The sequence below is a fragment of the Pristiophorus japonicus genome, chromosome 15, assembly GCF_044704955.1.
Source record: "Pristiophorus japonicus isolate sPriJap1 chromosome 15, sPriJap1.hap1, whole genome shotgun sequence".
Lineage (NCBI taxonomy): Eukaryota > Metazoa > Chordata > Chondrichthyes > Pristiophoridae > Pristiophorus > Pristiophorus japonicus.
The window spans coordinates 163,851,605-163,878,580 of NC_091991.1; the positions used below are offsets into that span (position 1 = coordinate 163,851,605).

The window sequence follows — 26,976 nt, forward strand, 5'->3', positions numbered from 1 at the left end:
TAGCAACACCTCCCTGCCCCTGTACTCAAATCCCCTCGCTATGAAGGCCAACATGCCATTTGCTTTCTTAACCGCCTGCTGTACCTGCATGCCAACCTTCAATGACTGATGTACCATGACACCCAGGTCTCTTTGCACCTCCCCTTTTCCAAATCTGTCACCATTCAGATAATAGTCTGTCTCTCTGTTTTTACCACCAAAGTGGATAACCTCACATTTATCCACATTATACTTCATCTGCCATGCATTTGCCCACTCACCTAACCTATCCAAGTCGCTCTGCAGCCTCATAGCATCCTCCTCGCAGCTCACACTGCCACCCAACTTAGTGTCATCCGCAAATTTGGTGAAACTACATTTAATCCCCTCGTCTAAATCATTAATGTACAGTGTAAACAGCTGGGGCCCCAGCACAGAACCTTGCGGTATCCCACTAGTCACTGCCTGCCATTCTGAAAAGTCCCCATTTACTCCTACTCTTTGCTTCCTGTCTGACAACCAGTTCTCAATCCATGTCAGCACACTACCCCCAATGCCATGTGCTTTAACTTTGCACATTAATCTCTTGTGTGGGACCTTGTCGAAAGCCTTCTGAAAGTCCAAATATACCACATCAACTGGTTCTCCCTTGTCCACTCTACTGGAAACATCCTCAAAAAATTCCAGAAGATTTGTCAAGCATGATTTCCCTTTCACAAATCCATGCTGACTTGGACCTATCATATCACCTGTTTCCAAATGCACTGCTATGAAATCCTTAATAATTGATTCCATCATTTTACCCACTACCGATGTCAGGCTGACCGGTCTATAATTCCCTGTTTTCTCTCTCCCTCCTTTTTTAAAAAGTGGGGTTACATTGGCTACCCTCCACTCCATAGGAACTGATCCAGAGTCAATGGAATGTTGGAAAATGACTGTCAATGCATCCACTATTTCCAAGGCCACCTCCTTAAGTACTCTGGGATGCAGTCCATCAGGCCCTGGGGATTTATCGGCCTTCACAATCCCATCAATTTCCCCAACACAATTTCCCGACTAATAAGGATTTCCCTCAGTTCCTCCTCCTTACTAGACCCTCCGACCCCTTTTATATCCGGAAGGTTGTTTGTGTCCTCCTCAGTGAATACTGAACCAAAGTACTTGTTCAACTGGTCCGCCATTTCTTTGTTCCCCGTTATGACTTCCCCTGATTCTGACTGCAGGGGACCTACGTTTGTCTTTACTAACCTTTTTCTCTTTACATATCTATAGAAACTTTTGCAGTCCGTCTTAATGTTCCCTGCAAGCTTCTTCTCGTACTCCATTTTCCCTGCCCTAATCAAACCCTTTGTCCTCCTCTGCTGAGTTCTAAATTTCTCCCAGTCCCCAGGTTCGCTGCTATTTCTGGCCAATTTGTATGCCACTTCCTTGGCTTTAATACTATCCCTGATTTCCCTTGATAGTCACCATCCCTTTTTTATTTTTACGCCAGACAGGGATGTACAATTGTTGTCGTTCATCCATGCGGTCTCTAAATGTCTGCCATTGCCCATCTCATCAAGTTCACATTTTGAGAAGTAGAGAAGTTCTGATACAACCTGCATGTAATTAATAGGTGAACAGTTTTAAACTCACCCATATTTGGTGGTTCTGTTGTTAAGTAGGGATTCAATGGCTGTCTTTTGATCTTCTGTGTAGCTGGTGCAACTACTCAATGGATCCAAAATGGTAATATCACAGTTAACGATAATGGATCCCTCAAGGTCACAGGTCAAACCACCCAGTACTGTAACACTCTCCTTTGTCAGATTTCCATTGGTACTTCCCTGAAGTTCAAACAGATTGACAAAATTCAACAGAATATTTCATTTTCACACAGTTAACCGTAACTATGTCGTGACTGTGACAATATATGCTTGTCAGAAAAACATATCATTACTCATTTAAACATTGAGAAAATATCTGAAATATGTATTTGACGAGTTTGTAATTTGAGCAAGGAAGCTCACTGATCAAAGAACTTTTGACACAAGGGCCTGGGATGGAATGGGCGCAGCACAATTTGGACCTGGTGCGGAGGGAAAATTTGTGGTGGTCGCGGAACCCGTGGTGGCAAGGAGTGTGTCCTCATGATGGCCAAGTTGTGGAGGATTAAGCAGAACACCACGAATTGGGACACCCACTTGGGCAAGTACTGGAGGGCTTCTCCTGAGCGGTCAAAGCAGCGGAACCTTTGCTTCAGCACCCCGATGGTCTGCTCGATAATGTTCCTTGTGGCAGCATGGCTCTCAATATGTGAGTGCTGGCTACGAGTGGTTGGGTTGTGGAGGGGAGTCATCCAGCCAGGTATAGAGCGGATAGCCCTTGTCGCCTAGCAGGCACCCTTAGTTTCGACGAGCTGGCTGGAAGATTGCTGGGACAGCAGACCGGTGCAGGATACTGGGCATTCACCATCACGATGTGCTGATGGTGGTCGCACACCAACTACACATTAAGTGAGTGGTATCCTTTGCAGTTACAGACCATTTCACCATTGTGATGCGGCACTTGCAAAGCTACGTGTGCGCAGCTGATGGTGTCCTGCACCATGGGGAAGCCCGATATCTTGGCAAAGCCACACGCGCGCTCCTCCTGCTTCTCTCTGTTCAGAGAGAAGGCAATGAAGTCTCCTCTCCTAGAGTACAGAGCTTCGGTGACCTCCCAGATGCAGTGGACGGCGAACTGAGAGATGTTTGCTATGTTGTCTGTTCCAGCCTGGAAGGCTTCATTCGTGAAAATATTCAGGGTCATGGTCACCTTGAAGGACACTGGCAGAGCCGTTGTTGTCCTGCTCTGAGGCTGCAGGTCTGGTTCCAGGAGATAGCAGAGTTCTGTGACCACCTTGTTGGTGAAGCAGAGCCACTGAACACACTACTCCTGGCTTAGGTGCAGGTAGGAGAAGTGCTCCCTGAAGACCCTAGATGGATAAGACATGCTGAGAGTCTTCCTCAGTCTCCTCCTCCCTCTGTGAGCAGCTTGTCTTCTTTGCTGCCTCTGCTCCTTCTCCCAGTCATGCTGCAGCGCAAGGGGAACTGCAACTAGAGTCCCCATGACTGGGAGCAAGTGGTGTATTCAGAGACCTTCCAGTAGCAGCCAACGCCTTCCCAATGTCAAGCAGCACTCCCTGCACACCTTAACAACTTTTTAATTCTCTTCCAGCAACCCAGTACTCCTCCAAACTCAAGAGCCAGTACAAAAGCAATAATCAACTTACCTTCAAGTTGGATGTATTCCTTTAAGTAGTGCTGGTGAGGAGGACCCTCGTGCAGCTAAATGCATGTTCAGCTGTGCATGTTTAGGAGAGGGTATTGAATGGAGCGGCGATGTCAAAAATGGCAGGTCATGTGTCAAGTCAATGTTACACGCTAACTGACGTCAAGATCTCCTACTCTGCACACTGCCGGCGCACGCACGTGCTGCCTGAGCTATCGCCCTCATCAAGATGGCGAACAGAAGTGGGCCAAAGTGATTTTAAAAAATACACCAAACAGCCAAAGTCTCCGGCGCTAAGGAGCAAAATTTCACGACCATTGTCCTTACCAAGCAGGTCAAGGCATCATTCAATAGTTTCTGTCGCCTTGTTGATCCTTGTTCTAAGATGTTCAAGTTTGATTTTCCAACAGCTTTGAAGAATTTCTTGCAGTTTGGAGATCTCCTGAATTCGGCAGAGCTAACATAGGCAAAAGTCAACATTTTAATGTTGATCTCTTTATAATTAAAAAATGTTTAAACTTTTTCTGTCTGTCTCTTTTATCTCTCTCTCTTAATCCCATCTTTCTTTCCCAATCTTTATCTCTCTTTCTGTACATGATTTAAATCTAATTTATACTTCCTGGTCTAGATGTCTCACTGAGGATTCTGCAATCTGATTGGTTGAAGAACCTTGTTGTTTCTTGACTTGTCCACAGACGTCACAGATCCCCTGGTAAGATTTGGATCACGAATCACACAGATTACCCAAAGAGTTATAAGGCATTTAATTGAGGAACAGTAGTTCAAATATAGTCACAAACAACACACAATCAGGATAGGCATAGTAGACATACGATTTTGACAAGTAGCTGGTATTGGTCCCGATCGGACAGACGGCTGGTGGCGCGAACAGCTCTTCTCCGCACTGTCTGCGCTAAAAAGCTCTTTAGATATCTCTTTTATTCTCTTTTTAGGGGTGTGCCTGTGGTAAAATAATGGAGAGGGCTATCGAGTCTGTAAGGGCTCTTCCCAAACCAGGGTGCCCAATGATATGTAGAGTTCTTTGTCTTAACTCATAGGTGAAAAACCCTCCCCTTCTCATGAGATCACACCTTCGCTTGGACAGTTTGTTTATCTCAAGGTTCTTTGCTAGAACTCTTATCAAGGCCTGTTTTTGCATCATGCCCTTGTAACTCAGCTCTCTGTACAATTCCCTATCTGATGCGATTGGAATCCTTCAGTGTCATCAACTTAGGCAAACTGCTGAGCTAGGGAACCTGTATAAGACTATTTCTTACAATGCACGATTTCTTACGCCCTGTAGAAGGCTCCGCGCTGGATCAGATACCCGATGACAGCAGGTCTATGCTCAGAAGCCCACGAAAATTCTGTGGGCCGCTATCAGAGTAGTGAACAATGAGCGCCATTCCTTCGCCACTGACTGCAAAATCCGGGCCAACCTATCTTCTGAAATTTCTCTTCCTTTCTCTATATGGAAGCAATTAGGATCATAGTAATGAGCAGGACCAGAAAAGACCACTGTGGTCCAGTGGGAGTGTACCAATTACACTCCAAAGGTCTTGATTTCCATTTTCCCCCTTAATTTATTTTCTTTCTCCCAGTTTTCTAGCCCTTCCTCTGTGAAAGTTAAAAGTTTTTTTTGATTATGCCTTTGTGAAGCACTCTGCGACAGTTTTTCTACGTTTAAGGGACCATGTAAATGCAAGTTGTTTGAAAACTGCCATAATAGGTCACGTCAACACAACAGGGTTTCCGACATACATCCAACAAAGTTACAGCGGCAGGGAAGAGTACCGCCATGGAAATTCCCAACCCATTAGATAAACAACTTACTTGAAAAACAACAGAAGATCCTCAGGGAAACTTTCTATGGCTGACGGTGTTCCGTTAGAAGTTAGTATATGAGACATACAGCTTAGCTGAAAAGCGAGACAACAAATTTACGATTAAAAGATAACCAGCACAAAGCCAACAAGACCTATAAAACAATCAAGGTACCATCAACACTGCCAAAACATGATTATCTGGTCATTTATGTATTTGCTGTTTATGGGAGTTACTGTGCTTATACAAGCATGGTAGCCAGAGGCTGCACTTCAAAAGTAATTCGCTGGTTGCAAAGTGCTTTGGGATGCTCTGGGGATTGTGATAAGGCTCGATACAAATGCAAGTCCTTCATTTTTTTTGATGTGGGAAATAAGAAGGACAGCTTTTTTAAGTTGATCACAAGGACAACTAATATTTATGATGTACTTTCTCCAGTTCTATGGGCTGGATTTTCTTGTACTGTCCGCCTCTGTTTTCGCCCCGATCAGGCGGCAATGGTGACGGTGAGCTCTTCTGGGTGGGCGATCAGCTTCCAGCACTCCGCCAGGGTTTTCGGGGCCGGTTTCGGCGGGGAGGGTAGTATTACCCCCCTGAAGAGGTGAGCCGGTGTGCAATGCCCCTGGTTGCGACACCGGCTCGCTTTTTGATTCCCTCTCAACCAGTTCGCCCTGCTGCACGCCCTGCTGTGACTGCCTGTGAAAACAGGTGGCCCGACCTATACCGGCTGCAGTGAGGTAAGTAATGGCCACCTCAGATAAATGTGATTGTTTTTTCTTTTGTTTCGCGATTTATGTTGTGGTGGCATGGGCTATATATTGGGAATATTTCAGCTGTTTTTTTTCAAGTTTGCTTTTCCTCTCCCCCGGCCTCTATTAGTGCGCTCCCAGGCCAGCTATTTAGCTTGGGATTTTCACATGCTCAGTCAGCCTAGCCTCTTGAGAGAGCTGTGCATCGCCTCCCTTAGCGCTCTACCCCACACTCAAGGCCTAGCTGCCCAATTTTGCTGACTGAGGTGCAAACTTTACCGCCCCGCCGCCATTACCGCCCCGAAATGAGCAAAGCTGAAAATCCAGCCCTAAGTGTACTAATTGCAGCACATATTCTATTATAGTAATAATAACCTGAAATTTCTCAGGTTATGATCCCAACATTGCTCTCCAGTACAAAAACAAAATATTTCAGATGTTGGAACCTGAAATAAAAACAGAAAATGCTGGCAACCTCAGCGGGTCAGGTAGCATCCGTGGAGAAAAACAGAGTTAATGTTCAGGTTGATTCTTAAGGAGCACTGAAAGGGGGAGGGGAAGAAAGAACAAAAAGGAAGGTCTGTGATAGAGTTGAAGGCAGGAGAGATTCGAGAGACAAAAGGGATGACAGACCGAATTGAAATGGTAATGGCAGAAGTTGAAAAAAGTTAGTCTGGATAGGGTGTGAATGATGGAATAATGACCAGCTGCCATCGGAGACAAAGAGAAAAAAAAACTAAGATTGGTCGGGGGGAGAGGGGGAAGATAAGAGAGAAAAAAAATCGGCAGAGGTTATCTGAAATTGTTAAAATCGATGTTGCGTCCAGAAGGCTGTAAACAAAAGATGATGTGCGGTTCCTTAAGCTTGCATTGAGCTTCACTGGAACAGTGTTGACCTCATCAGAGCTTGCAGGGTCAATGGGAGGACACTTCATTTGCATGGGCCAAGTGGACTCAAGTGCCACTTTGGGTACATCTCCAGCACTCATCCTCACATTCCTACCAGAAACTCCAGCATTTGGGGGGGGGGGGGGGGTTGGAGGGGGAGGGGCTACCCAGGACCCTCCCTTACCACAGTGCTATTAGCCCCAATATGTCCACATGTTGCACCCTTGTGAAGGCCACTATGTCTCCACTCACTTGGCGTGCTAGCCACCAGAGACGCCAGGTTTTCCTTCAGGTCCAGGAGCAGGACGACCCATTGTTGGCTCTGACCCCATGGCGTAATTTCCCTTGTATGGAGTACATGGAGGTTCTGCCCAATAGAAAAAGCATGGAAACAGCAGAGACCCGCACAACCAGGGATCTGCCATTTTCCTTAGAGTTGTGCTGGTCTCCAGCTGTGGTACCGGTGGGAGATCAGCAGAATCCCCAGGAATTTTTGCCTCAATATATCAAACAAACACTGCAACATTATTTTAATGGGTACTACAGGTTGGACTTCCCTTATCCGGGACTTCCTTATCTGGCACCACCCCTAGTCCGGCATGATTCTGGTGGCCGGGGGCGCATGTGCAGAACGTGGCCGACCTCCACCCCAACTTTGGGGCCCTCCGACACCTGCTGGGGCCTGCCAACACTTCGGGCCCGCCTGAGGCACCGACCTCCTTTCCTCACCCTCGCCACCCCGCCCCCTCCCCGGGCTCACCTCCCTTTATCCGGTAAAATTCCTTATTCGGCACAAGACAGGTCCCGAGGGTGCCGGATAAGGGAGTTTCAACCTGTATTAGAATGCTGGCACTAATTTGACCACCCAGTATAATTTGAAGGACCAGCTAACAATGTACAACTTAAAAAAAAAATCTGTGTTGCATTAATAAACTAGAAACTGATCAAACGTTCCTCCAATGCGATTTTTGAGAATGACCTCACCTGACTTTCATCAAGCACGATCCTTTTACCCTTCATTGCCTGAACAAGTGGAATAATTGTAGTAAAATTCAGGGTCTTCACTGCACTACAAGTGAAGCCTTGCAGGACAGAGGATGAGTATCTGAAACAAATAATAGCATCATTACTTCATTTCTAAACATTTCACTTTCTTCAAACAGGAAGCAGGTTACCTGTTTCCAGAGCAACTACACCATTTATATTTATCACAACCATCTATTGAGTGATTTTCCTTAAATGTTATGAAGTCATACTCAGGAACAGCTGGGCCAACTTTTCATTTGTTGTATGCTGAATTGTTATCCGACAACCAGGAATATACTTTATATTGTAAACTGTATTCACAAGATAAATACAGATGAGAAAGGCCAATCAAAACACTTTAGTTCATCCACCCATAAGAAACTTACAGCCCCATCAAAGCATCCAACTGTTTCCTAGATGATTGCATTACTCTAACCAGGTGTGCATGCTATGGCCTGGAAAATCTGCAGGTGTGATTCCAGTAGTTATGTCAGGTCCACACCCGCTGTGGAACTCCGCAACAGACCCTACTAAAGTTCATGAGGTGAGGGAGGCCTTCAGATGTGTTGGGGCACATCTGCGGCGAATTCCAAACCAAAAGCCCAGAAAACACCATTCGTAGTTGGTTGAACCAGGGCGTGCTGGTTCCCTTTCTTAAATAATATTCATGTTGTTTGAGTAACTCCCTCTCCCAATAGTTCTATGGTTTCTCATCTTTGTGGATTCAGGCCTCAAACTTGGCTAGATACCCAGTTAGGTGCATTTCTGCTGGGATTAGGCAGGTATGCCTGGTCAAACCAGGTGTAGCAGTTGCTAATCATACCCTGGATTCTCACTGAAAGCCAGGGTGTAGGACCTCCTAACATAGGGAGTTCTGCCTCGGCTACATCCGTTTGGCATCACTGGCCCTGTAAGGGGTAGATGGAGATTCCGCCCCTTACAATGTCTGGTAGGTACTCTCAACATGGCAAATCAGGGCCCTGACCAAATTGCATACCCTTCTGCTGCACTCCCGTCTGATGGGCCACTCAATTTCAAGATCCATGTGTTGATCACTGTTTGTTTAACAAAGAACGTCCTGACATTAGCCCTAAATATGCTGTTTTATATAACTTTATATGGTCACCTCTCAGTGACTTTTCAGGGCTGAAATGTCTAGGTTCCTCTAATCTTTTATCGTGACTCAGTCCCCTGATGCTAGCGATCAGTCTTGTGGCTCTTCCCTTAACTGCCTCATTGTGATTCAACTTCACTTTTGGTTATTTCAATACCTTCCATAAAGTACTTGCCTCTGAAATTATGTAGGGTTCTCCCAGTCTCTCTCCCCTCCTCCCCTCTCCTCTAACACCCACCCGCCCCCCCCCCCCCCCCCCCCCCATAATTCTGGTGCAGGAAAATGACAGAGATCGAAGTTATTCTAGAACTCTGTTGTTTTCCAGGAAGTTCTGTTGGTCTCCCACCAGAGTTACAAGGGGTAACTGGGAAATCTCTCAAAACCTCAGGGCCCTGATGTTGCCCAGTTTTCTCTTCCTATGCGAAGCATGTTATACCTGTCCGTCTTTAATTTCATCCACCATTGATTTGCCTAATTATATATTTTGTCTCATTCATTTTGAAATTCTATAACTGCCTTTTCAACCTCAACTGCCCCATCTAGTTTGTTTCAACTGTGGATGGCTATGGCAATCTGCTTTGTCGGGGACTGGGCCAGAAGAGAGGCAGATTCCTCTTTTACAGGGAAACCTGTCATTACAATAAAGTTTACACTAGCTGTGGCCTATAAATTGGGTGCACCGTCTTGCAGACATCCTGCAGTTCGGAGCAAATGGGATGGTCCAGTGAAGTAGCATAGAAGACAACCCTCATCACAACCATCACATGCAGCACCATCTTATCTTCTGCTGCAGGCACATATCTGCACCTTTCCCTTCATCACGTCCTGCCATTTGTTAATCCTCTGCCCTTCAGCCATGTTGCTGATGGGGTTGAAATGTCTTTTAATGCTCTCCAGAAGCTTTCTACAATTTTGCCTCCTACTTTAAATTTGATTTACATACAATTTTCCTTTCTTTAAAGATGCCCTTCCTAGATTCACCTAAGTTTGCACCTGGAGTTCAAATGAGGTTCGATGGTAAAACGACGTGTTATTTACACTGAAGATTCAAACAGGTCTAAAGAGTTGTGCAATTCAAATTAGAACTGATTTGCCCCTGAAGATAATGATAAAATATTCATGTGGTTGAAAAATATTTTACAGATGGAAGTGAGAACTTTTCAGTCATAGCATGGTTTACCAATGAACCATAGAAGTTTATAGTAAGGCAGCCATTCGGCCCACTGTGGCCATGCCAGCTCTTTGCTAGATCAATTCAAAACTAACTGTGACAAGTATTCCATGCTCCAACAACCTACATAAGAACATAAGAAATAGGAGCAGGAGTAGGCCATATGGCCCCTCTAACCTGCTCCGCCATTTAATACGATCTTGGCTGATCTAATCATGGACTCAGATCCACTTCACTGTCCACTCCCCATAACCCCTTATTCCCTTATCGGTTAAGAAACTGTCTATTTCTGTCTTAAATTTATTCAATGTTCCAGCTTCCACAGCTCTGTCAGGCAGCAAATTCCACAGATTTACAACCCTCTGGCAAAAGAAATTTCTCCTCATCTCAGTTTTAAATGGCCAGTCCCTTATTCCAAGTTCTAGTCTCCCCCATCAGTGGAAACATTCTCTCTGCATCCACCTTGTCAAGCCCCCTCATAATCTTATACGTTTCGATAAGATCACCTCTCAATCTTCTGAATTCCATTGAGTAGAGGCCCAACCTACTCAACCTTTCCTTATAGATCAACCCCCTCATCTCCGGAATCAACCTAGTGAACCTTCCCAGAACTGCCTCCAAAGCAAGTATATCCTTTCGTAAATATGGAAACCAAAACTGCACGCAGTATTCCAGGCGTGGCCTTACCAATACCTTGTATAACTGTAGTAAGACTTCCCTGCTTTTATACTCCACCCCTTTGCAATAAAGGCCAAGATTCCATTGGCTTTCCTGATCACTTGCTGTACCTGCATATTATCCTTTTGTATTTCATGCACAAGTACCCCCAGGTCCCGCTGTACTGCGGCACTTTGCAATCTTTCTCCATTTAAATAATAACTTGCTCTTTGATTTTTTTCTGCCAAAGTGTATGACCTCACACTTTCCAACCTTATACTCCATCTGCCAAATTTTTGCCCACTCATTTAGCCCGACTATGTCCTTTTGCAGATTGTTTGTGTCCTCCTCACACATTGCTTTTTCTCCCATCTCCCAAACTTGCTACAATACACTCGGTCCCTTCTTCCAAGTCATTAATATAGATTGTAAATAGTTGGGGTCCCAGCACTGATCCTGCAGCACCCTACAAGTTCCTGGATGCCAATCAGAGAATGAACCATTTATCCTGACTCTCTGTTTTCTGTTAGTTAGCCAATCCTCTATCCATGCTAATATATTACCCCCAACCCCGTGAACTTTTATCTTGTGCAGTAACCTTTTATGTGGCATCTCTAATAATTACTTATTATTTGAACAGACACCATAGCTGACTTAATTTTTTTAAAGAAAATATGTTACTTTATATGCAATGCATTCCTTTACATGAACAAAAATAATTACACAAGTAATGATGAAGCCAGACAGATTTATTTTAGAAAGATATTTTAGATAAAGAAAGAAAGACTTGCACTTATATATCATCATCATAGGCGGTCCCTCGTATCGAGGATGACTTGCTTTCACGTTAAAAAGGGATGAGTTCACAGGTGTTTCAATGAAGGACATAATATTCCAGGCCCCGAACTACATGTTAGAGTGGAAGATGCCTGTGCATGGATTTTTTTAACGTGTGGTGGCCGTTGCACCACACAGGCTTGACAGAGCTCGGTCTTGATTCAGTGGCAAGGATTAACCAAGATAACTGCTGACCTGCTCTGCTGCACGGACCTAATGCGCACACATATCACAGTGTGGGCTGGCCCGTGCAGCTCCTGGGCCCTCGCCTTTTCTGGGACCCGATCACATCGCTCCATGATCACTCGCCGCTCCTGCTGTCCCTGCCCACGCTCCAATCAGTGACCTGGACCTTGGTAACGTCCAATCCAGTCGCCCTCTGAAGTCCCCGACCTGCTGATGGTCCTTGCAGGTCGGGGTCGCCACGCCGGGTTGCACGGTGCTCCTTTGAAGGCCCCAATCTGCTGATGTCCCACTCCCCTTGCCTCACAACGCTGCAAATTTCCTCAACCCAAATATCCATCTCCCCTGAAAGTCACCAGTGAATCTGCCACGACCAGCTCCCCTTTTAGTAGGGGCTTGAAAAACAAACCAGTTCCAGACTTGTATCAGCAATGAACTGAAACGTTTATGTGGTAGGATGAGACCAAGAATGAAGGAAGACTGGCAGATGACTAAATACTGAACACACAAAGACTGCTCAACTTCTTCTACCAAAGATAAACGCTGGGAACAAGCTATTTCTGAGAAACTAACGCACTGCTGTGGGGAAGGGTGGAGTAAGTTATGGAAAAATACAGCCCTTCATTTATCAGACAAAAGCAATTGCTTGACAAATTAGAAGGCTGGAGGAAACCTCTGCACTGTGTAATATGCACAGATACTGAACTTCAGTTATTTTTTCTCTCATTTCAGTGAGGAATACAAACTGCTTATATCGAGCAGGATATTTTCTAGCACAATATATTCTTATATCACAATAAAAAGTGTAGTTAAAATCTTTTGCCGATTAGGCTAGATTCAGAAAGCCCCAATCTCAGTTGTCCATGATCTCTGGGGCTTGCGAGTGCTCAGGTTGCTTGTCTGACCAGAGGGATTCAATTGGAAGTGTAACACAGATGGAAAATGTCCTAAAGACCCAGGAATGGATGTGGCAGTTGTATGAGTGGCGCTGGAATTGGAAGTTGGTGACAGCAAGGGCGAGATAATTTGTGGCGATACAGCAACATCTTGTTGGTTGAGCTCACATTGGACAGAATACCAGGAAAGGTGCATGTCATGTTGGACAGGAGATTGAGAATGGATGATGTCATGTTTGGGAGAAGGTTGTGTGTGGATGCTATTCTGTCAAGAGGAATTCCTTTCAGAGCTGAGGTGGAGCATGCCAGTGCAGAGCCAGTAAGGAAGGCTGGGTTATGGAGAGAGACTCTGCATGGTAATTGTGCTCCTTCCACTGTCTGTGGGAACAAAGCAGCTAAATGGTGGTGTGGCCAAGTCCAGACCCTATGGATCAAGGAAGACAGTGTCAATGGTGTAGACTCTACTTCTGATACAAAGTTGTTGAAATGAGATACCAGACGATCCTCAAGTGGATCAATATTGTCATGGCCTTGAAATCATTCAAGTGAGCTGAGACACCTTATGACTTCAGTGAGACATTCTATGAATCCCATACTCCTGTAATCCACGGCTAGCAAGTTAGGATCAAAATAACCGTTACCCTCTGCCTTTCACGACCACCGGACGTCGCAAAGCCCTTTTTTGCCAATTAAGTATTTTCTGAAGTGTAGTCACTATTGTAATGTGGGAAATGCGGCAGCCAATTGCGCACAGCAAGCTCCCATAAACAGTAATGTGATAATGACCAATGTTATGTTGATTGAGGGATAAATATCGCCCAGAAAACCGGGGATAATTCCCCTGCTCTTCTTCAAAATAGTGCCTTCCACCTGAGAGAGCAGACAGGGCCTCAGTTTAACATCTCATCCGAAAGACGCCACCTCCAACAGTGCAGCACTCCCTCAGCACTGGAGTGTCAGCCTAGTGTCAAGTCCCCACTACCTTCTGACTCAGAAGTGAGTGTGCTACCCACTGAGCCACTGCTGACACTAGATCGATGAACAGCAGATAAAAATTACTTACACTTTATAATCTTTATGCTTTGTTACGATGTTTTCAAAGAATACAGCAGCCTATGAAGAAGAAATTATAAATATTAGTATGCAGTAGTAATACTAATTAAAGTAGAAAGACATGTAATTTAAAGCAGTTAAATAACAACTGTAGTGTAATCAGACTGGTTCATTCTGTTATTTGGGATGATTAGAGTTAGGTGATTAGTGACAAAAAAGCGGGAGAAATTGGTTGGCGAGACCTAAAGCAACCGCACTGTCCTAACCTGAATTTACCTCCCCCTATTCCTGCTGGAGATGTCGCTGACCACTCTTTTCCTCTACCTGCCTTATGCAAAGACAACAGATGCTAGGGGGGCGGGGGGAAGAGGAGGGAAAGGGAGGCGAGACCCTGGTTTTCAGCCCATTTTCCTCCTGTCCACCTCTGTTTCCACTGCTATGCCAGTTGGGTAAACAGTCTCAGTTTGGAGATAAAGCAATTTACAAGCTCCTTACACAGCATCAGAGAAGCGGATGGAAGGGGTGGTGGAAGGAGCTCAAAGGAGGTGTTCAGTTGTGGACAAGAGAAATTTTAATTTGTGTCTGTCCTCCAGGATAATCCTAGATTACAAAAGAGATTAGGCGACACATGGAAATAGAGGGTCTTACTTGAGGTGGCCACACCATATGAGCTAAAGAAGGCCAGACCTCTACTTGGTCTCCTATTTCTGCTTTCCTGCACCCTCATTACCACCTTCATGACCTATAATCCGAGGACTGAAGCTGTTTACATACCTGGTGCCGTGTGTTTAAAGGTGAAGCAAGGCAGTTGTTTTAACAAAATCAGGTCAGTAGAGGTGCTGATATTATGGCAGATAGAAGACCAGCAAGAGGGTGCTGCGAATTAGGGAAGGCACAGGGGGTGAGGGCAGAAGGTTGGAGGCGAGGAGGGAGATGTAAATGGTATAGGAGATGATAAAGTGATCAGAGTTGGTCTTGCTGAACGATCGATTTGTTTTGGTTAGTCATGTGTCTGGCATTTGGTAAACCCAACGTGATGTTTAAGAATCTCTGAACCAAGCAACTGACAAATCTACACTTGTAGGGGCTGAAACTTACCTTTGCTCGAACCGGGTCGCACCTTTCCGCTCCTAATGTGTTTTTTCTACCGCTTAGGATGAGGTCAACTCTTTCGCCAAATTCAGGTCTCTGGTGTGTTTTTTCCTGGCGGACTGAAAGTCGGTCTTTATGGGGGCGGAAATGGGACGGTAAGTACTGCAGAGGGACGGAAGTGGAGGCGAGACGGAGTCTCCGCCGCTGTCAGTCAGCAGCGAAGCGGAGATGACAGCACGACGTGTGTGCATCACCACGCTCTCCCTTCACTTAAAGGGGAGAGCCTTTGGCATTCAGAAACATCAGTCCACTGGGCCACTAGGGAGGGTTTTGGCCGGGCCAGTGGCCTGGCACCCAAGAGGGGTGCCAGGCTGCTTGTTGGCGGCCGGGCCAAACCTGGGGGCATATTTGGCCGACCAATGTGGAAAAAAAAACATGGCAGCCGCGTCCGTGCACCCTGCCCTTGAAGGGCTGCCACGGCTCATACACGAAATACAAGGTGCACCGACAGAAAAAGCTTTCGGGGGCAGCGCGTGGCAGATTTAGGATTATTCACACTAAATTTCGTGGGAGATGTATTGGAGGTGCAGGAGATTGGCGGTGTGCCCTTTGAAGACGCACTAGGATGGTCAGCAGTAACGAGGCGGAAGTGGGGACCGCCAGAAAAATCACCATGGTGAATTTCGCTGACGGCGGCCACTGGAACGGAAGTTGGCGGCCGTTGAACTCCGTTGCCTGGCCGCCGCTTTCTGGCGGTAAGAGTACTTTTTGGGGACCTGAATTTCGGCCCCGTAGAATTTCTGTTTCTCTGATATGGAGTAAACACCCTCTCCCTGTATGGACATACCCCACTTATCCAAGTCCAGAGAGCTTTGGTGCAATTTAAAAGCCAAGTCTTAGGGATCCTCAATTGTGCGCAAAAGTACTGCTGGAATTTAACCATATAAAACCACACAGCTCACCAGCACAGAGCACTGGTAAGCCTCCTGTTATTTGTGCAGCAAGTCCCTAGAGCATTGGTTTGCATTTTATCTAGAACTGAGTGGGAATTGAGAACTATCTGGACCCCCAACGATAGGCCTACTCCTCCAGGTTCCAACTGGCTGGTCAATCATCAACTGTGCCCAGGAGGATTATGGACCTGCCTGGTTTAGCTATTGGAAATTGGCGTCCGTCACAAACGGTTGACTTGGCTCTAAATCTCAATTGCCAGATGTGTCATCTTCTAGCCACCTCAATCTCCAAAATATCTCACTTACCTCTTTAATTCAAGCCAAGGAGGATAATTGGTCATTAGACAATTGGCAAGGAAGAATTTGAGCTCTCCCTATGCATGTAAATACGAGGAGCTCCAGGTGAAGCATGGTGAGTAGCATAATTCACCATAAAATGTAGGAGTGTATTGCCACCATCCTGACCACATCATGAACACACATTTATACACCTTCAAACGTGTTCTGCCATTTGGAGGATCTGAGCTTCAACTACAGCTGTTTACATCAACTACTTAATCCTTATGAGGGGCTTTGGTAAAGTAGTATGCCTTTCATAAGGCTCATTCTCCCTCAATCCACAAATCCATCTCACAGCTCAGTCTTGGATCTTGCACATTGGCAAGAGAAAATCCTTCCATTACAAAGACCAGCAAAGAGAATACCGTACATCTGACTATTACAGGTAAATCATTTATATCATGCTCCTTCTAAGTGTCAGCTTCACAATTGAAAAATACAATCACTTGCCTGATTGGGCAACCACTGTTTATTATTGACATCGTCAAGATTTAGATCTGAAGTCAGGAGCGCAGGTGGGATCTCTTTAACTAGAGCACTTGGAATGTTATTCACTGCTGCAACCGGGTTAGCTTCAATCTGCAAAACCTGGGTTAGAATAAAAAGCAGTTTAATTTAGGAAACACACCGCACTCTCTAAGCAGGAGCTGAGGATCAATATTGTTAAAGTTTCCCAGATGCGACTAAACACAACGTACAAATATGGCAGCAATAGTAACTAGTTTCAATTAGATTTTTCTGATGCCATTAATACATATCCCATGATGCTTACCTTCAGAACGATAATCAGCTGTGTAGGTTGTGGAGCTTCTAGAATATTTGTGACGAATGTGGGGTCGGAGGTTACATTGGCAAGCACTGTGGAGTCAATACGTTCAAATACATTGCTTGGAATACCAGTCACCAAGGTTCCGATTCTAACCAGATTGTCTGTGTTATTGAACTAATAAAAAGAAAAGGAGAAAATAAATTCAAAGCCACGAAACAGGCCCTGCCAGCAATTTTAACTTTGGCCTGACAGGTAAAAGCCAGCCTGAAGTAGATCAGAAAGCTGTAGAGGTCCTCCAGGTATGATTTAAAAAATGTTTTCTTTTGTGGCACCTGGAGGAGCAAGTCCCACATAAAACTTTAGACTTCCCCTGCCTTGGACTCACCCCCACCCCTCACACCACACTTCCCTGCCACAAGCACCTCGCAACTGTCCTCCCATTACTGGTGGGCGGCCAAGGGCCGTCTCATTTTTCAGAGACCAGCATCAGCTTCCTGCCCACTTCCCAAAAGGATGTCAACTAGCGGCATGCTAACGAGAGCCGCCGATTAAAAATTGCCATGGTTTCATACAGCCAGCAGGTTTCTGACTAAGAAACTGGCTGAATCCAGTGGTTTCCCACTGGTTGCCCTCCCCCCTTGTCTTCAAGCTGGTCAGATAATCCCATATCTGTCTGATCCCAGGAAACCACACTACTGGCTGAGAATTTCTCAATGAATTAGCTTACTTTCTGTAAGTACACAGGACCCCACTCCAATTACATGTCATACGTTCTTTGGAAGTTTCATATTTTGGAAGTTGAATATAATTACAAAACTTTAGTTCCTTGTTTATTCAGATCTTACCTCCAAGCCACTATTGGATAACTTGGCTACAATTCTTCTGGTTTGGCTAAAGCTCCAGCCTATAACATTACTCAAACTTGTCACAGCTTCCTTGAAATTGTTTGCATCAGTTTTTTCAATCTGTGACACTGACAGTCCAACTGCTATTTGTTTCAAACTGTTCAGAGTGCGGGCTGAGAAGTTGTCAACTTTACTCACTAATGATTTTGAGAGCTGCAAGAAATAAAAAAATGCCGTTAAAGCTAGATGCTTCATTGAACAGAAATTTAGCAGATATGCAAAGTATTACAGTGCAGCATTTGATTCAACTAATTTTGGCATTAATGCAAAAGAGGACGATGCTGAGTTGCAACTTTTCAAGACACTTCATGATCCTCCTCTGACCACCAGTCAACCCTTCTCCTACTCCACCTCCAGCCAGAAGCTGTAATACTGGGGAATGGAGATAGATGATTACCATCACACCATACGTTTTCAAACTGGGGTCTAAAGACCTTACAAGGCCTGCAGGAGTCACAAAGAATTAAAAAAATAATCAGATTTATTTTCGTCTGGAGTTGGGTATAAGCAGTACCTCGAGAATTTCAGAATTATATATATATAATATATATATATATATTATATATAGTTGATTTATTAGGATATTATTTCTTGTTGACACTAATTTAAAATGCTTTCTGCAGTCATTAGCTGACACTCTGGGCTCTATTTTAACTTCTGGATGGAAAGCCATAAAGCAGATAATCTAGCAGGGAGCCGTTCCATTGGTTCTTCTTCTCTACAGGATTCCTACCAGAAGTGACAGCAGATGCGGAGTATAATATTCCAATTAATTAATTTCAATCTTAAAAAAATCAATTGACGCAGCATCCACAACCTTTTGGGGAACAGAGTTCCAGATTTCCACGACCCCTTGTGTGAAAAGGTCCTTCCTGATTTTACTCTTAAATGGTCTAGCTCTAATTTTGTTTTACAAAAAATCTGGAGCACTGTTGTCTACAAGGAGCTGTACCATTTTTAGCAGTGGAAGGTAATTATTAGGAGATTTTTACTTAAATAGTGAGTTTTTTTTGCAGTAATATACATCAGCAGCCCGCAGACAATAAGTGTCACCTTCCAATATGTACTACTAGTGCCAGTGACAGAAAATTAAATAAGGAAATCAGCAGGTTGTATTGGCAGTGAGCTCAGTTCACTCACCCAATATCTGATTCTCAGATATTTTGGAAGAAGTGTAGTCTCTGTCAGAAAGGTCTACTTTGTGGAATAGAGATATATGCACATGACTCTCTCTGTGGATAATTTTGACTTTGGGAGATGTTGCCAAACAACAGATGCACATGTGGCCTGTTCACCTGCACAGTGGTGCAACTAAAGTGGTACGTTTTCTCGTTAACTTTTGGAGAGTTTTTTCTCTATTTACCTTGATCTGTTCTTCAAATGTTAGTGACAATGTGTTGCTTGTTGTGTTGGATGCCGTGTTGAACTCACAGACTTGGTTGACCTTTTCTATAACAGTCAAGGCATCCCTTACAATCACTATATCTGTACCAGCAGTGAAGCAAAGAAGAGAGTCTGGAATACTATAAACAAATGTCAGAGATTTATTGGTAGGTCTTTCAGAATCATCAATTATCATCAGGATTCTACATATGTACATTTAACAGGAACAAATGTATAATATATTGTAGTGACTTCGAAACTGTTGTTTTATTCTTGTACTTATCCCAATGCTTAAAAGGGCTGATGGAGTCAATCCAGGTGCAAGCCAAAAAGCGATTTACATGGGCTAGACCCTTGCTACATAGACCATGTTTAGAAGATTAAACATTTATAATGGTGAGAATAGACTACGAAAATAACACTGCACATTTGATATAAATTTCCCTTAATAATACAGACAATGGAACTTCAAGATTGTGGTCTGCAATGTAGTTTATAATATAAGGCATTAAGTAGCCCAAACAATAGCTGGACAGACTCCACCATGAATAACCTTGCCAACTATTACAATTTCTCTACAGTAACCCCACCCGACCAACAAAGAACAGCTTATGATTGCCCCTCCCATGAATCAGGTGACGTTGTAACATATAGTTATATTTTTTAAAGTTGCAACAGCCTTCTGTGAATAGAGGCTATGCAATGCACTCTACCGGATACAGTGCATCATGTACTTTAATGTAATTATTTTAAAATATGTAATGAGAAGAGTGATTAGTGACTATTTTATAAACCTCCACCAACTGTATACTGCAGTTATATCATGTAGGAAAGTGGGGGTGTCATGCTATTAAATAATCAGGTAAAAGATCTTGAGAACGTTTTACCAGTAGAAGCTGAAACATTTTTTGAAGCAATGTGGAAAACATGCATATTTTCAAACTATATTCAGTTTTTTTTGACTGCAAAAATATTACCCATTGAATACATACCTTAAGATATTAATATTTGGATTGTTTTTCTGTAGGAAATTAATATAGAGCTTTGAGATTTCAGTGGGTAATGTCAAATTGTTTAGGAGTGCCTGGTTTTCAAGGTTTGCTGCAAAGTCTTCGAGCTGCACAAAGCAGATTGATAGAAATTAGAAAGATTTACCCCAAATGATGAGATTTAAAAAAAAAAATAAACCACAAAAAAGGTTCCTGGTTCAACACATAAAAACATTTACATTTTGTAATAATCTATAGCACTAATATAGAGGAGAATAATGTTACATTTATTCTTCGTCACTACAGCCATCATAGAAATTACAAAAGTGAAACAGGTTGTTTGGCCCAGTCAATGTTGGTGTTTATCCTTTACAAGAGCAATAATTGTAATCCTAAGTGCCTGCCTTGTTCTAATATCCCTTTATCTTCCTTTCCTTCAACCATATATTTACTCTATTCTTACATGTTGACATGGTCTCCATTTCAATCATGAAGTGACACAGCCTCACTAGCTGTTAAAAAACATCTCTCCTGCTCTCTGTCCTAAATCTCTTACATTTAATCTTATATCTATGTCCCCTCATTCTAGACCCCTCGCCCATTGGAAACAGTCTATTATGATACACCTGCTCTGCGAATCAGGTGATGCTGTAACATTCATTACTATTACAAAAACAATTGCAAAACACTTTTAGGGGACTTGTCCCATTGCTTTAGAAGTTTAAACACCTCTGTCAAATCAACCCATCAGTTCCAGCCAGGCAATATCTTATTTACACTGCCAGTCTGGAACTGCAATTGTTGTGCCAAGCAGAGAGCCATACACATTTGTTTACATGTATACACAGAGCTCCACATCCAGAGGTAAATTGAAAGGTTTAGAGTGTGTGCAGGCAGTAGTGTTCACACTGTCCAAACATTTAAATCAATAGCACTTAAGTTAAAATGTGTCCAAGAATTCTGTGATTTTTGAACCTGGGCAATAATATCGGAGTTACAATCCATATGGTATTAAATCCCAAGCTACGGGACATGACCTTCTCCAAACAGGCCAAATTAGAAAACTGGCAAATGCTGACCAAAAGCTTCTGAAAACTGACACAGATCGAAAGATCTGAAAAGTCAAGAATAGCCCTAACACGGGCTTTGTAACTTAAGCTGTAGATATGGTTGAGGCAAATAGCTGAGATGCTTTCAAAAGGAAACTAGACGAGTACATGAGAGAAAATGGAATAGAAAGATATGCTGAAAGGCTGAAATGAGGTCGATGAGAATGAGACGAGATTCGTGTGGCGTATCAACACCAGCACAGACCAGCTGACAAATTGCCTGTTTCTGTGCTGAATATTCTATGTAATTCTATGTAAGATATACAGCAGCCCCAATATTTATTTCCTGCTCTACCAGGCGCTAGTCAAACACAGCTGACTTGAAGCGCCCTCTGCTTGAAATGACCTGAACCTGTCTGTATTTCCAGATTCAGGTCATTAGCATGGCTCAGAATTCCCCTCAGTGCAGACCTGCTCCACAAGAACAGGATTAGGCCATTTGACCACTCGAACCTGCTCCGCCAATCAATAAGATCATGGCTGATTTGATCATGGACTCAGTTCCACTTCCCTGCCCGCTCCCCATAACCCTTTATTCCCATACTCTCACCCCTTCCCCTCCCTCTCAGAACCACGACAGGATTCCTCTTGTCCTCACCTTTCACCCCACCAGCCTCCACATTCAATAGATCATCCTCCGCCATTTCCAATGTGATCCCACCACCAATCACATCTTCCCCTCCCCTCAGCGTTCCAAAGAGTCCGCTCCCTCCGCGACACCCTGATCCATTCTGCAGTCACCCCCAACACCCTTTCCCATGGTACCTTCCTGTGCAAGCGCAGGAGATGCAATACCTGCCCTTTTACCTCCTCCCTTCCCACTATCCAGGGCCCCAAATACTCTTTCCAGGTGGATCACCGATTTACTTGTACTTCTTTCAATTTATTATACTGTATTCGCTACTCACGATGTGGTCTTCTCTACATTGGGTGACCGCTTTGCTGAACATCTCCGTTCAGTCCCTAAGTGTGACCTTGAGCTTCCGGTCACCTGTCACTTTAATTCTCCACTCCACTCCCACTCTGACCTCTCCGTCCTCGGACTCCTCCACTGTTCCAATGAAGCTCAACATAAGCTCAAGGAACAGTACCTCATCTTTCATTTAAGCACTTTACAGCCTTCTGGACTCAACATCGAGTTCAACAATTTCAGACCTTAACCTCGAGCCATCTTTAGCTTCCTTTTCTTCCCCACCCCCACCAATCTTATGTTCTTTTTTCTTCTCTTTGTCTATAATGGCAGCTGGTCATTACTACACCATTCACACCCTATCCAGATTAACCTTTTTCTAATCTCTATCATTACCACTTCAATTCAGCCCATCATCCTGTTTTGGCTTCAATCTCTCCTGCCTTCCACCCTATCACAGATCTTCCCTTTTGTTCTTTCTTCCCCTCCCCCTTTCAGTGCTTAAGAATGTGCTCTTTTCGAACATTCGGCTGATCTGACGAAGGATCATCGACCCGAAACGTTAACTCTGTTTTTCTCTCCACAGATGCTGCCTGACCTGCTGAGATTTCCAGCATTCTCTGTTTTTTTTTCAGATTCCAGCATCCACAGTATTTTCCTTTTGTATAATCCCCCTTTAATTGCTTTTTGATGAAGCCCTCAACCAGAAACTTCTGTTAAATCTCACTGTGGTGGAGCACCATCTAATATTCAATCATCAATACACCCATCATTTCTCCCCCTCAGCAGCTCTCTACATCACACTCTCTGCATTATCCACTCACAAAATTGTATCCACTCACAAACTTGGCCATCACTCTATAGTACAGGCTACTGCTTCAGTCTCACTGAGGAACAGGACAAGACACTGCATGATATGTGGTGAAGTATCAGTGTTTCTATGTAATAAACTGCCCAGAGCTCTGGGCAACTAAAGCCAGTGCGCTCCCGGATAACAAAAGAGAGAGTAAGATGAAGCAGAAATAGAGCATGCATGTCAGATGTCAGGCAGACAATACAAGTGAGAATCAGACTGAATATAGAAAAGTTCAAAGGGGAGGTGAAAAAGGAAATAAAGGCAGAGAGAGAGTGGGAGAATAGATTGGCAGCTAACATAAAAGGGAATTCAAAAGTCTTCTCTAGGCATATAAATAATAAATGGGTAGTGAGGAGGGGTAGGGCTGATTAAGGATCAAAAAGGAGACCTGTGCATGGAGGCAGAGGGCATGGAGGCTGAGGTACTAAATGAGTACTTTGCATCTGTCTTCACCAATGAAGATGTTGCCAAAGTCATAATGAAAGAGGAGGTAGTGGAGATACTGGATGGGATAAAAATTAATAAAGGAGTTACGAGAAAGGCTTTCTGTACTTAAAGATGATAAGTCACCAAGACCAGATGGGATGAATCCTAGGATGCTGAGGAGGAAATTGTGGAGGAACTGGCCATAATCTTCCAGTCCTCCTTAGATATGGGGATGGTGCCACAGGATTGGAGAATTGCAAATGTTACACCTTTGTTCAAAAAAGGATGCAAGGACAAACCCAGCAACTACAGGTCAGTCAGTTTAATCTCGGTAGTGGGGATGATATTAGAAACAATAATCAGGGACAAAGTTAACAGTCACTTGGACAAGTGTGGATTAACTAAGGAAAGCCAGCACAGATTTGTTAAAGGCAAACTGTGTTTAACTAACTTGATCGAGTTTTGATCAGGTAACAGAGAGGGCAATCTGGTTAACATGGTGTATATGGACTTGCAAAAGGTGTTTGATAAAGTGCCACATAATAGGCTTGCCAGCAAAGTTGAAGCCCATGGAATAAAAGGGACAGTAGTAGCATGGATACGAAATTAGCTAAGTGACAGGAAACAGAAAATAGTGGTGAATGGTTGTTTTTCGGACTGGAGGAAGGTATACAGTGGTGTTCCACAGGGGTCGAAACTAGGACCATTGTTTTTCTTGATATATATTAATGACTTGGAAGTACAGGGCATAATTTCAAAATTTGCAGATGACACAAAACTTGGAAGTATAGTGAATACTGGGGAGGATAGTAATGGACTTCAGGAAGACAGACAGGTGAAATGGGCGGACAGGTGACAGCTGAAAGCTAACTCAGAAAAGTGCAAAGTGATACATTTTGGTAGGAAAAATGAGGAGAGACAATATAAACGAAAGAGTACAATCCTGAAGGGGGTGCATGAACAGAGAAAGCAGGCTGAAAGGACTCCTCCTGTGCTGTAACCATTCTATGATTCTATATTGCACTGCAACATTGCTGTTAACAATTAGATTCAGACAACCTTCAAAATCACCTAAATCATGGGATTTATGCCAATTTGCGCACGCGTGAAAAAATGTATGCAATTTCTACATGTGCAAATCTCTTATTTTACCACACATGTGCAGATCAGCAATCGCGTGATTTAGGCATTCCATCGCAAGATCACGAGTGAAGCTTTATTTCTTATGAAATCGCATGTCTCGTGGAATTGTAAGAGTTGGCAATACTGATTAAGTAACTTATCGGTCAAAACTACACTGTGTGTAATAAACAAATCTTTGCTCCCTATTTTAATGAATATTGCAACCAGTTTATTTGAACTGCGTTAACAGCTTTGCAGAGTAGAGTTTCATATCAACACATTAACACAGAGCGCAACTTTGAACCATTAAACCAGTTGGTCACTACTCCCGACCAGATTAGTCTCTGTGGCATCTTCACATAACTTGGTCATTGAGAAGAGGACAGTTCTTTCTAGAACTCAATCTATTTCTGTGCTATATATTAGAGTAATCAGAAAGCTACATACAATTGATTCGTTGTTGGCAAAAGATCGAAGATCAGCTACTGTCACGTTATTCATAAAGAGTCCAAGATATTGAGCAAACCAAGCAGTGGAATTCAAGACTGGATCATTAACACTGTAGCATTTTGGTTTGGGATCTGTTACACAAAGTGAACAAAATGTTAGAATGATGAATAAAGAAAGGTTTAAATACATCTTTAGAAATTAAAATTCAATTCAATGTTGCTTCTTTCAATTTTTCAGAGACAATTCCTTCATGTTTATTACAGGTCTAACCAACAGCTACCACCTCTTGCCTTTGATGGTTCAACCCATAAATAGAGATTCTGATAGTATTTCCTAATTTTATATTAGCCCTTGATGGTACATCCTATTCTGGGAAGTACAGAATAATAATAAAACTGATCAGTGCAGTATTTAATACAGTTCGGGGGAAATATAAAAAATTGCTCTTTTTAAAAAATGTGTTCCTGCGAGGCCAGCATTTATTGCCAATCTCTAATTGCCCTCGAGAAGATGGTGGTGAGCCGCCTACTTTAAGTGCTGCAGTCCTTGTGGTGAATGTACTCCCACAGTGCTGTTAGGGAGGGAGTTCCAGGAATTTGACCCAGCGACAACAAAGGAACGGCAATATATTTTCAAGTCAGGATGGTATGTAACTTGGAGGGGAACTTGCAGGTGATGGGTGTTCCCATGCGCCTGCTACCCTTGTCCTTCTAGGTAGTAAAGGCCGCGGGTTTGGAAGAAGCCTTGGCGAGTTGCTGCAGTGCATCTTGTAGATGGTACACACTGTAGCCACAGTGCAGGGTGCAGGGAGTGAATGTTTAAGGTGGTGGATGGGGTGCCAATCAAGCCGGCTGCTTTATCCTGGATGGTGTTGAGCTTCTTGAGTGGTGTTGGAGCTGCACTCTTCCAGGCAAGTGGAGAGTATTCCATCACAATCCTGACTTGTGCCTTGTAGATGGTGGAAAGGCTTTGGTTAATAAGTTTAAGGTGCAGTATATTCCTGGCTCCTATGATCTAAATGTCACTGAATGTGGATGTGGTCTTCTGAGTAAATCATATTAGGTTGGTCCATGTTAATATTATGCACTTCTCTGCTGTATTCTACTTCAGATGAAAAAAAGCTAACTCTACTCAGTCTAGACAGAGGTGCAGAGCCCAGCAGAACAGCAGGGAGAGCTGCTGTTTGATCTGTAATTGCTTTGTAGCTGTTATACAAAAATCTCGCTGTGTTTGAGCCTTGCAACATCAAACTAATTCTCTCTGCACGCAATCTTAAAACTTATCCCGGAGAAATTATAATCTGGATTGGTAACATTCGCTAAAATCATTTGATGGACCTACTCCATTTACTGATCAATGTGTTCCTATCACATATTTTTATTACACATAGAATACTATAAAACAAGTGTGTCACATTACCTTGTTGTAGATAAGCTGCGATGCCATTGTAGATGTCCTTCTGTTTTTCTGAGGTAAAGTTACTGTAACGAGCACTCAGCGTTCTCACACTAAACATGAAATTTAACATTTAATCATCGGAGTTGTTACAATTCATTTCTAAGTTCAAGCAATATAATTCAACTCATCACTAACATAATCAGAAAAGATCAACTGCATATTCCATTTTCACACACGTGCATAAGATTTCAGATACATGTAATATAGTTTATTACCTTTTCTGGATTTATATGTTAATTAGATAAACACAAGCTGGTACGCCTGCACTGTGCAGCCAAGCTTAGTGATGGGGGAAACTGAGCCAGAACGGTCAAGATTTCTAGCGAATAATGTCATCCACCATTCTTGCCTCTTCTGGTGACATTGCTCAACATGTGTAAAAAAGTCCTCTCTTCAATGTAAAGGACTAAATGGTTTCAAAAAGTTAAAAGGGGTTATAGGTGCGACGTCCAAAATCTGGAGTTTCGGAATCCGGGCCGATCCGTGACGGGGTCGTCCAGAAACGGGAAAATGTTCCGAAATCTGGACTCCCCCGCCTCAGCCACCCGACCTCAGCCTGACCGACCTCCCCCCACCTTCTGAC

At 43.6% G+C, this 26,976-nt stretch overlaps 1 protein-coding gene and 1 pseudogene across 1 annotated transcript in view; both read right to left on the reverse strand.

Annotated features, from left to right (window-relative positions):
• Positions 1–26,976, reverse strand: part of LOC139281630 (uncharacterized) — a 204,155-nt gene that overhangs the window by 89,505 nt on the left and 87,674 nt on the right. Inside the window, exons 64-75 of the mRNA XM_070901774.1 lie at positions 26,355–26,443; positions 24,933–25,066; positions 20,066–20,190; positions 19,054–19,213; positions 17,631–17,843; positions 16,789–16,959; positions 16,467–16,604; positions 13,643–13,692; positions 7,680–7,800; positions 5,068–5,153; positions 3,562–3,691; positions 1,618–1,808 (exon numbers count right to left, since the gene is read on the reverse strand). Coding sequence (XP_070757875.1) covers positions 1,618–1,808; positions 3,562–3,691; positions 5,068–5,153; positions 7,680–7,800; positions 13,643–13,692; positions 16,467–16,604; positions 16,789–16,959; positions 17,631–17,843; positions 19,054–19,213; positions 20,066–20,190; positions 24,933–25,066; positions 26,355–26,443 — 1,608 coding nt within the window. The remainder of the gene's footprint in view (positions 1–1,617; positions 1,809–3,561; positions 3,692–5,067; positions 5,154–7,679; positions 7,801–13,642; positions 13,693–16,466; positions 16,605–16,788; positions 16,960–17,630; positions 17,844–19,053; positions 19,214–20,065; positions 20,191–24,932; positions 25,067–26,354; positions 26,444–26,976) is intronic.
• Positions 12,521–13,209, reverse strand: LOC139280509 (hairy/enhancer-of-split related with YRPW motif protein 2-like; annotated as a pseudogene).